Genomic DNA, 12,250 nt, shown 5'->3' with positions numbered 1-12,250 from the left:
GCTGCTCAGCTCGGGCTGGGACTCGAACCGCTGTTGCTCAGAGCTCAAACTCTTGAGTGAGCTCTTAACCAACTGAGCCACTCGGCCGGCCCACATAACAATTTTTGTATGAGTTATTTTTCTAGTGGTAAAATACATATAATAAAATTGACAATTTTAAAGCACATGATTCATTGACATTTAGTCCATTCACAATGCTGTGAAACCATCACCATTCCCTAGTTCCAAACCATTTCATCACCCCAAAAGGAAACCCCATATCCACTGAGCAGTCATTCCTCTTTACCTCCTCCCCCAGCCACTGGCAACCGCTAATCTGCTTTCTGTGTCTCTGGATTTGCCTGTTCTGAATATTTAATATAAATAGACTCATATAATACTTGGCCTTTTTTTATCTGGCTTCTTTCATTTAGCAAGATGTTTTTATGGTTCATCCATGTTGTAGCATGTATCAGTACTGCATTCTTTTTTATGACTGAATAATATTCCATTATATGGATAGACCACATTTTCTTTATCCATTCATCAGTTGATGGATTTTTTGGTTGTTTCTACATTTTGGCTATTGTGAATAGTGTTACTAGGAACATTGTGTACAATTTTCGTTTGAACACCTGTTTCCAACTTTTTGGGATATATACCTAGGATTTGAATTGCTAGATCATATAGTAATTATATGTTTAACTTTTTGAGGCACCACCAAACTGTTTTAAATAGTGGCACCATTTTACATTCCCACCAACAAAGCATAAAGATTCTAATTTCTTCACATTTTCGTCAACAAGTTTTTTTATTATAACCATACTAGTTGGTATAAAGTGGTATTTCATTATGGGTTTTTTTTGCAGTTTCCTAATGACTAATAATGTTGAGAATCTTGTCATCTGCTTGTTGGCCATTTGTATATCTTTGGAGCAATGTCCATTCAAGTCCTTTGCTCATTTTTTAGTTGTGTTATGTGTTTTTTGTTGTTGAGTTTTAAATGTTCTTTATATATTTTGGATACAAGTCTTGTATCAGTTATATGACTTGCGAATATTTTCTCCCATTCTATAGGTTGTCTTTTCACTTTATGTAGGCACAAAAGTTTTACTTGTGTTAAAGTCCAATTTACGTATTTTTTCTTTTGTTCTCTGTGCTTTTGTTATCATATGTAAGAAACCATTTGTATTAATTTGATTTGCCTATATGTTGTCTTCAGCATTAAAAAATCTAGTGGCTATAGTAGTCCTTCTTTTACATATGGTTTCCATATGAATTTTATATGATTTAAATATTTATTGTTTTTAGATTCACAATTTAGAAGACCGATTGAAGAAATATGAAAAGAATGTGTATGCAACAACTGTGGGGACACCCTACAAAGGTAAGAATGATCTCTCATGTATTATCCATGGTTTTCTCTCATTGGTAGATTTATAGATGATTTTTATTTTTGTCTTTGCTAATCTAATTCTTTACAATGAATATTTTACCTTTGTGATTCACCAATAACAGATAGTTTTAAAGAAAGAATGGTAGTAATCTAAAAAAAAAAAAATCAGTGCGTATTTGTTTAAAAATTCAAATAATGCTACAGTGTGTAAGTGAAACTATTAATATAAGTTCCCACTTTATTCTCCACTGTCCAAATGGACCTAGTTGACAATTTATGTGTATTCCAGACTCTTCTGTAGGTATGCAAACATTTATGTAATCCACTACATGCACTCAAATACACACAGAGTTAATATTTTACATGCTTCTGTTTTATACAGTTAGAATAATGCTATATTTACTAATGATAAACCAGGATTTGAGGAGGAAATAATTCATGAGCATTCTTATATTCAAGGTGGGGAAGGATGATTTGGAAATATTGCTCTCAATTTAAATAATGTATGCTACTTACAAAGGATTTTAAAGATGAGCCTGAGTCTTTATGTAGTTGTTCCCTTGAGATAATCATGATCTTTGAATAATAATATCACATCAGTTTTCCATTAAGAGTAGTTTTATTTTGCTAAATGTTTTGTAAAGCTTCCTGCTTTTTCATGGGAGGCATTAGAGTATGAATCTAAGCCATTTCACATTCTTTAGTGTTTTTGAAAGTGCTTATTGCTAAAAAAATAACAGAAGATTCTACACAATTTTTAATTAAATTAAATAAGGACTTGCTTTGGAGTCTTTCCAAAATGCTCTTCAAAAAGAAGAGAAAACCAATGTGGGAGTTTCCTGAGGCTCATTACAGAGAAGACTCCAGCTACAAAGATCGTTTGCCGTAGCTAAGCCAACATGTGTGACTCTCAGCATAGAACTGATCAGTGCTCAGCAGTGTGTGGAGAATAGTATTGATTCTATTTGTTGGTTTCAGCTGAAGAATTTCATATGTCATTTTCTTTTGTTCTCAATTTTAAATTGTAAAATGCACATACGTACAGGTTATTTAATAACAAACACATATATAATACTAAGTGCCAAGCACTGTTACAAAACACAATTTGCATATCAACTCATTTAGTCCTCTCAACAGCCCAGGATGTCTGGTACGCACATGAGTCTCTCTGCAATGCTGCTGCTTGAAAGAGGAGAGTAAAATGAGCACCCACCATACAGGAAAAAGTCTTATTGGTTCTCCAGGAACATAGCTGTAAATAAGTACTCCACATATTTCAAATAATGAAATCAATTATTTTTTGAAAAGTGAAAAACATTGTAAATTTTTACATTTTGCATCAATCTGGAGGAATGAAACAGTGAAGTATGATATATAGATAGATATTTTTTGAAGCGGAAATAGCGTATTATCATTATTCAGTTCTTGGTGCTGTGTATTTGCAAAGTGTGGTTTGAGTGAATTGGGTCTTCTAAAAGTATGTACTTTTAAAAAATGAAGTATTCCAAACATATAAATTCATGCAGTGTAAATATACAGAGACTATTTAACACCTGTGAATCTGCCATCTAGAACGTTTCCAGTACCTTTGAGGCGCCTTGTGCTGCTCTTTCATCTTATATCTCTCTGTTCTGTCCCAAGGGCAACCACTGTTATTGTATTACAGCATAAGTACAGTTCACTAAAAAATTTAATGTTTGGGGCTGTATAGAAATGATATCATACTGTATGTATTCTACATATTCTTATCCTTTTTTTTCACCCAGCATGATTTTGAGATTCATTCTAATGTGTGAAACTATAGTTTAACCATTTTCAATGCTGAGTTTAATAAAAATATGTCTTTGTACCACACTTTATTTCATTTGTTCTCCTGTTGGTGGACATTTGAATTGTCTCTGTTTTGCTTTTATAAACAGTTTAACTGTGAACATTTAACTCCCCGTGTACATTCAAGTGTTGCTCTAGGAGGTATTGGTAGGAGTTGAGTTTCTGTGTCATAGAATATGCTTGTCTTCCACTTGACGACGTTTTACGAGGTAGTGCCAAGCTGCGCCTATAGTGGTCATATCCTTTTACCTTACTGCAAGCAGTGCACAAGCACTTCCATTGTCCACATACTCACCAGTGCTTGGTACTGTCTGACTTGGAAGATTTTGCCAATCTCATGGGTGTAAATGATACCTCATGAGGTTTCGTTGGTATGTTTTTGCTGAACAAATGGTGATTTAAATTCTAAACCAAAAGAAGTGTACAGTTACATTAAAAGCCACTTTCAACTTTGGCATTTAGATGCTCACTTATTGTTCATAGCTCTTATAATTGAAGCCTTACTATATTATCCTGCTGTACAGTATGGTTTCCTGTGATTTATTCCATTTTTTAAAATGTCAGGGTTATCGAGGTATAATTTACACATAGTAATATTAACTATTTTTAGGTGTACAGTTAAGAGACTTGACAATGTATGCAATAATGTAACCACCAACAAAATGAAAATAGAAAATATTTGGTGCCCTGCTGTGGTCATGTTCTGCCTCTAGCCCCTGGCAACCGCTCATCTGATTCTCCACCCTTGTAGTTCTGTCTTTTCTAGAATTTTACTTAATGGAATTTAGTCTTTTGTATCTCTACGTTTTTTATCCTCTCACTTAGCATAAAGCTTTTAACACACATCTGTCGTGTTGCATGTTTTATAGTTTATTCCTCTTTATTGCTGCATAGTATTTCATTGTATGGATAAACCACAAATTTCTTATCACAGTTAATGGACAGTTAACCTGTTTGTAGTTTCAGGATACTATGACCACAAATGCTGTGAACATTCATGTGTAGGTCTTTATGTAAACATAAGTTTTCGTTTTTCTGAGTTGATTTCCAGGAGTGAAATTGCTGGGTTGTGTGATAAATGTTTGTTAGATGAGTGAATGAGCAGACATCTAAAAATATTTTTTAATATTAATGTAGACTTTTACCATAAAGAAAATCCTTTGTGGTTATTGTTTTTGTGTCGTAAGAGAGTCTTACCTACTCTAGGGTCATAAAGCTGTCCTTCTATATTCTGTCCTCCAAGTTTCAAGTTTTGCATATCACATTTAAGTCTTTAATCCACCTGGAATTGATTTTTTGGAGTGTATCTCTTATGGGACTCTAATTTGAGATTATTCCAACATGGCCACAAATGGAAGTCTCTTATTCTTGAAAGTTAATTTTGTTAAGTACAGAATTCTACATTGAGAGTGATTTTTTTTTTTTTAGCATTTGGAAGTTAATACTCCATTGTCTTTTGGGTTTTGTTATTGTTGAGACATTTGTTGGGCCATCTTTCTAATGATCTTTCCCCAGTTAATTATATGTATTTCTCTCTGGTTGCTTTTAAGATATTTTCTTCACTGGTGTTCTATAATTTCACTGTGGTTTTTCTAGGCTTAGATTTCTTTTTATTTATTCTACTGCCTTAATAATCTTTGGTTAGTTCTATAAAATTTGTAGTGATTATCTCTTCAAATATTTCCTTCCTTTATTCTGTTTCGTAGTTCTCATACTATTAGATCTTCTTATTTTATACTTTTATCGCTTACCTTTTTCTTTAAATATTTCATCTCTGTTTTTCCTCTGGGCTGAATTCTGAAAATTTCATCTAGTTCCTCTTCTAGTTTGTAATTTTCTTATACAGCTCTACCTAATTTGCTATTTAGCCCCCTTGTTAAGTTTTTTTTAAAATTTAATCCTCTAATTATAATTTTTATTTCTAGGAGGATTTTTTTCTCCTCTTTTTGTGATCTCTCAGATAATTTCTGCAGTACCCTAAATGTTGCTTATTTTTTCTAATACTGTATTTTAAAAAAAACAAAACTTTATTGAGATATAATTCACATACCATATAATTCACCCATTTAAAATGTACAATATAATGGTTTTTAGTATATATTTTTAAATTGTATAATCTAACCATAAGCACAGTCAATTTTAGAGCTTTTTTGCTTCCCCAACAGGATACCTCACAACCTAGCAGTTGTGACCCCATTCTCTCCATTCCCTCCAACCCTGGACAGTCACTGATCTACTTTCTGTCTCTATAAATTTTGCCTATTCTGGACATTCCTTATACACAAAATCATACAAAATGTGACCATTTATGACCAGCTTCTTTCACTTAGCATGTGTTCAAGGTTCATCTGTTTTGTAGTGTTAGTCAGTATGTCTTTGTTGCCAAATAATAAATATTCCATTATATGGATGCCACATTTTATTTATCCATCCATTAGGTAATGGATATTTTGATTGTTTATACTGTTTGACTATTATAAATAATGCTGCTTTAAACATTTGTGTGCACGTTTTTCTGTGAACATACATTTTCATTTCTCTTGGATATCTTCCTAGAAAGGGATTGCTGGGTCATATGGTAACTCTGCGTTTACCTGTATGAGGTAAACTGGGAGTGTATTTACCTGTATTTCCAAAGTGACTGTACCATTTTACATACAGTGTATGAAGGTTCCAATTTTTCCACATCCTTACCAACACTTGTTATTGTCTTTTGCCCATCCGGGTGGGTGTAAAGTGGTGTCTCATCATGGTTTTGATTTATATTTCCCTGATGACTAATGATATTGAGCATGTTTTTGTGTGCTTACCAGCCATTTGTATATCTCCTTTGGAAAAATGTCTATACAGATCTTTTGCCCATTTTTTAAATGGGTTATTTTTGTATTATTGAGTTGTAAGAGTTATTTATATAGTCTAGAATAGATACAAGTCCCTTATGAGATATATGACTGCAAATACTTTCTCTCATTCTGTGGGCTCACTTTTCATTTTCTTGATGGTTTTCTTTGAAGCACAAAACTTTTTAATTTTTATGAAGTCCAGTTTATCTATTTTGTTGTTGTTGCTTGTGCTTTTGGTGTCATATCTAAAGAACCACTGCCTAGTCTATGGTTATGAAGATTTACTTCTTTGTTTTCTTCAAATAATTTTATAGTTTTAGCTCTTCCATTTATTCTTTGATCTATTTTGAGTTAATACTCACGTATGCTTTGAGATGGGAGTCTTCTTCTTTTGCATGTAGATATCCAATGTTCCAATATAATTTGTTGAAAAACCTGTTCTTTCTCCCATTGTATTCTTGGTACCCTTGTTAAAATTTTTATTTATTTCAGGATTCTCAATTCTTTTCCATTGATCTTTATGGCAATATTGCACTGTTTTGATTACTGTAGTTTGTATTAAGTTTTGAAATTGACACATGTGGGTCCTCCAGTTTTGTTCTTCTTTTTCAAGATTGTTTTGGCTACTATGGATCTCTGTATGAATTTCCATATGAATTTTAGGATCAGCTTGTCAGTTTCTGCAAAGAAGCTAGGTAGGATTTTGATAAGGATTGTGTTAGATCAGTAGATCAATTAGGAACTATTGTCATCTTAACAATAGTAGGTGTTCCAATCCATGGATATGTGATCTCTTTCCATTTATTTAGATCTTTTATAGTTTCTTTTAACAATGTTTTTTTAGTTTTCAATGTATAAGTTTTCACTTCTTTTGTTAAGTTTATTGCTAATATTTTTCTTTTTGAAACTGTTGTACTTGGAATGGTGTTTGTTTTCTTAATTTAATTTTCAGATTGTGCCTTGCCAATGTATAGAAATGAAAGTGAATTTTGTATATTGATCTTGTATCTTACAATATTGTTAGAGCATGCTTATTAGTGAATAGTTTTTTAGTGGATTCCTTAGAAATTTCTATAGATAAGATCATGCCGTCTGCAAATATAGTTTTACTTCTTCTCCAATACTTTTATTCTATAAGCATTTCAAACATAGTTAATTTATATTTTGCATGTGATAACTTTAATGTCAGCATCTTTTAGAGGTACAAATCTGTTTATTATTTCTGCTGATTCTTTTTCCTGGGGGCTTGTCTCATGTGATGTGGTTTTTTTATTTTTTATTTTTTATTATGAGTTCATTTGACTGAGTATAACCTGTGGTAGGTAATCTGGAGGGTCCTCTACTAAGGATTTTGTCAGAGAGGATTTATGTTTGTTTCTGTTAGGTTCCAAAGGCATAGCCAGCCTTTGATGAGTTTTAGAATTCTTTGCCTGAATTGTAACTTTATACCCTGGACTGTAACAGTAGGTATACATGGTCGCACATTCTCAGAGGAGCCTTTGTTTTCTTCCTTTATTTTTTTGCCACTTGGAGCAGAGCCAGAGAAGGTTTTCCTAATAAGTTCCGTTGCAGGTAGGCAATATCCCTGTTTTATATCAGATCTGCATTTTGGCTCTCTCACTTTGTAGGGGCCCAAAGCCTAGTCTCTGGTTTCTTGACAAAAACTCTCAATATGGGCTTTTACCCACTAGGCATTACCAGATTCCCATCTGCCTTCACATTCATTCTATGGTTTCATTTTCCTCTGTTCTTCTACCACTTTAAGGATTTCCTATGATCGTAGAATGTTTTTATGCTGTGTTTAGAGGTTTCTTGGTAGCAGAGGGCTTTTCAGATTACGTAGTGCGCCATTCAACTAGAAGTGGATGCAAGTATAGACTTTACGTGATGTATAATTCTGAATTTATTCAGATTATAGTGTGTCATAGTGTGACTTCATATATATGAACTGTATTCTTTACTTTTACATTGAAATGGAGCTTGATGAACAGATACACTATAACTTTTTTGACAGTCTTTTTAAAATGTTGAATCGAAATATTTGAAAACCACTGTAATGGCATTAATAAATAGTTCATGCATTTTCAAGCTATTCTGTGTTTCAAAACAGTTTTGAAAACTTGAGTGCTTTTAGGTTTGGAATATTAGAAAAACTAGAATACTATTCTGAGATGCTAAGCTCTTAATAAAATGAAAATAATTGTTAACTTTAGTCATTGTGGAGTATCTGAAGATAACCACATAATGTTTAAGAAGGAAATACCAGTTTTAAGGAATCTTTGTATTCCCTAAGTATAGTCTTTTAAAATTGTCATGCCAGAAGGAGGAAGAGGTAGAAGAGGAGGAGGAAACGATGTGAGAAATAAAGGGAAAAATACCAGTTGGAATGCTTAGTATATATACAATACAGTACTATGCAATACAATCTAATTAATATAAAAATGATGTGTCTCTTTGTTCGATTATTTGTTAGTTTGTCCATTTTCTAAGTAATAAGTAGTTTATCTGCTCTTATCTTTACAATTTGATCTGTTTTTCATTTGACAGGTGGCAGTTTGTACCATACTGATGTCTCGCTCTTTGGAGAACCTACTGAGTTTGAGTATTTGCGAAAAGTGCTTTTTGAGTATATGATGGGTCGTGAGACTAAGGTATAAATCATGTCTGGTGATTTGGCATATGGCTTAATTTAAAAGTAAATATGTCCCATTTTTAATATACATACCGATTTCATGTGTTTACTGTTAGCAGACCATACATGCTAATGGCAGGTAATAGGTACTTGTGTCATTGCTCTTAATTGCAAAAATTATTTGGCAGATTTTGATTATATTTATCACATTTATAAAATATTAATTTTTAAAATACTGTTAGATGGTACTAAATATTAAAAATGTAAAATTTCATAACTTCATACTATGTGAAGCATTTGGCTATTTTTATTTTTGACTTCCTATCTTAAAGTTAGGAGAATTGATTTCATTTTCATTAAGACTTAAGGATAGTGTAGAAGTATTGGAAATGGTCATAATTAAGAATGACTGTCTCTAAGTAAGAGTTATTTGGAAATATTTTACTTTAGTTACTATAAGAAAATCATTCCTTCACATGGCATATTGATCATTTAAAGATTACCACACCATATGAGTAATAACACTTGGCTAATTTGTTTTCTGCAATGTTTAATTTATTGTAACGTCCTTGAGTGTAGAGTCTTGTCTTATTCTTATTTATATCCCCTGCAGTGTTTTTAAAAGAGCCTTATATTGGACTTTTGGTAAATATATCTTTAATTGAATTGAATGCATTTATAAAAATTCATGAGTGTTCCTCAAACAAAATTTTTCACTTAAAGCTGTTTCTGTTTCTGACACTGTTTCAAATTTTTACCAACATGAACTTTTACGTTATCTGTATATTTTGGCTGCGAATGGGATAATGAATTTTCTGTTCTTAGAAGCAATCAGTGTTTTAACCTATCGGTCTGTAGGGGTTCCTGAGTCATAGGGTGCTAAGCCAGTTCAGAGACTTGATTTAGAATATATTTAAAACCTGAAAAGTAAGGGCATAAGAAAACCTCTTAAAAGAATATTATGAATTGATGGATTGTGGATTCAGTGAAACACTAGGGCTTAAAGGGCTAGAAGTCATTTGAGTCCTTGATATCTATAAAAATCTCCTTTCATTGTATCAAATAGTTTCAAATTAAAGTAATAACCAGTGTGATCCTGAACATGTATCACAGGAAGGATTTATTAGTTCACAGTGATTCAGTGTCTTTGTTTCTTAAGGACTTTTTTCTATTCAAAGGACAGCCAAAAGTAATTTTCTCCTTACCTTTTTAAACCAAAGCTAATGAAATATAACTTTCTCTTATTCTGTCTTTATTGTATAGAAGCCTGTATTGGAGGTGAGGTAGATAGTTTAATGGTTACCTTGTTATTGCAGGGAAGAGGGAAAAGGCATATCTTTTAAACAAAATAGCCTCTCAGAACTTTAGCTACCTTGGTTCATTTGTGAATCTAAAACTTATGATCCCAGTGTTGGTGCTAAATAAATTATTTAACCTTTTCTTGGTCTGCGAAATGAAGAGACTGCCTGCCTCCACTTGTTTCTTGTGGAGGTTGCAGACATATGTGGATGAGAGTTCTACAGAGTTTAAGTCCTGAAGAAAGACCCAGCACAAGCATAAGATGTATCCTAGGGCAGGGCCAGTTCAGCCAGGTCTAAGCTAGTGTTTTCAGGGCTTTGCAGTTCGTTTTAGGGTGTGAATTGGGAGACAGCTGAGCGAGATGTCCTCGAGGTACACGCAGCCCCATTTAACACTTGGCTGGGGATCCATGGTGAGGGGTGCTCTCACTGATCTTCATCTTCAGCATTCAGTGTATTTTTCTGGTTACTAAAAATGATGAGTAGTCTATCACTCTGCCATCACATTTTATGGGTAAATCTTGAAAATGGGCAGCAGATTTTCAGTTTAATTTACTATATATTTATTGAGCACTTACTACATGTGGCCTTTTGTTTATCATCATGATGGATAGGGAGATGAACTTGGATACCATCCTTAACTTTAAAGGAGTTTGCCATGTACAGATGCCCCTTAACTTATAATGGGGTTACTTCCCTACAAACCCATCGTTAAGTTGAAAATACCATAAGTTGAAAATGCATTTATTAATACATCTTACTGAACATCATAGCTTAGCCTAGTCTACATGAAACATGCTTAGAGCACTTAAATTAGCCTACAACTGGGCAAATCATCTAATTCAAAGCCCATTTTATGTAAATCAAGTGTTGAATTTCTCATGGAATTTATTATGGGTATCGCTTTCACACCATCTTCAAGTCACAACATCATCAAGTCTAACCGTCTGTAGTGGGAAGAGGGAGCTGTTCTTAGTTGAGCATAATGTGCTGCCATTAAGAGAGGCCGAGTCCTCGTGTTTGCTCGTGGGAATGTCAAGGAAGACGTCATGGGACACAGGCGTGTCCCCTGGCCTCCCTTTAAAGAGGGGCTTAGATGTTAATAGACGAGCTCAGATAGGAGGGAAAGACTAGACAGAAGGTCCAAGGCAGGAAACTGAGTGTGGGGTTTGGAATGACATGAAGTCCGGCCCACCTGAAACACTGGGTCTGTGAGGTGGGAGTGAGTGACAGCTCAGGGCTGCACTGAGTGTGGAGGAGCTTCTGGAATGTTCTCAGTGTTTTACCTGTAGGTGTTGGGCGGGGGGTGAGGGCTGGGGGAGGGTAAGCCCTGGACAATTTTGAGCAGAGATTGACAAGATCAAAGCTGTTTTTAGACATTATGTTTTGCTGATTTGCCCAATTTCTACACATGAATCAAGAATTTGAAATGGAGACCAGTTGTGGTTTTAGAATGAAGCCAAGTATATTATGGCCATTGTGATTTGATGTTTATCTGCAGCTGTTTCTTGTCTAGCAGGATCTACGTGTCGCCCCACCTGCGTTTCTTCATCTGCTTTTGCACACAGTGCTTATTTTATGAGGCAGATGAGTGTTTTAAGACCACATATAGGACATACGTTCCTATAGTGTGGAGTTAAGTAAGCTCCCCTTTTTCTTCTGTCCTTGCACTTTCTTTTTCTTGGGTTTTGATCCTCCGTGCTATGATTGGTACTAAAACCCACTCTGTTCTGTTCTTCAGTAGAAAGTGTTTCTCATCCGCACTCTTACTGAAGCCTTTCCCTAAAGAACACCTGGCAGGTACCACTGCTGAATTTCCCAGGTGACTCATGTGCACCTCCCTTACTTCCCAGGGCCTGAGCATAGTGTATGTAGCGTAGAAAGTCTGATGTTTCCCCTGAGGTATGGCAAAGAACTTGGGCTTCTCCATTAAAGCGTTTTCTGGCAAGCCAGGGAAGAGCTTTACGTCTTTGCCAAGTAATCAGCTGCAAATTTTGCGTCTCTGATGAATTCAGAGGTGGGTTTCCCATTTAATACTTTCTAGAAACGTGAAGAGAAAACTCGCCACAATTTTTTTTTTTTTTTAAGATTTTTATTGGGGAATTGGGGGAAGGGGAACAGACAAGTTGTTGTCGTTTTGTTCTTCAGTCTAGTTGTGGAGGACGTTGCTTCACTGGCCCAAGTTGGTACCATCATTGTGCTCTTCCCGGGAGAGGCAGATCAGTCACCAGCTTCTGGACGGCCACTCACGGCGGCTGCTGGCCGCTCACGC

At 34.5% G+C, this 12,250-nt stretch overlaps 1 protein-coding gene across 6 annotated transcripts in view; it reads left to right on the top strand.

Annotated features, from left to right (window-relative positions):
- The window catches only part of GOLGA4 (golgin A4), a 98,047-nt gene that overhangs the window by 73,892 nt on the left and 11,905 nt on the right, over positions 1-12,250 (top strand). For all 6 annotated transcript variants that reach the window (XM_019647190.1, XM_019647188.1, XM_019647187.1 and 3 more), the window contains 2 exons: positions 1,291-1,366; positions 8,596-8,699. In XM_019647190.1, coding sequence (XP_019502735.1) covers positions 1,291-1,366; positions 8,596-8,699 — 180 coding nt within the window. The remainder of the gene's footprint in view (positions 1-1,290; positions 1,367-8,595; positions 8,700-12,250) is intronic.

Source organism: Hipposideros armiger, unplaced genomic scaffold, assembly GCF_001890085.2.
Source record: "Hipposideros armiger isolate ML-2016 unplaced genomic scaffold, ASM189008v1 scaffold_109, whole genome shotgun sequence".
NCBI lineage: Eukaryota > Metazoa > Chordata > Mammalia > Chiroptera > Hipposideridae > Hipposideros > Hipposideros armiger.
The sequence above is the reverse complement of the archived record's forward strand: the minus strand, read 5'-3'. Positions and strand labels throughout refer to the sequence as shown.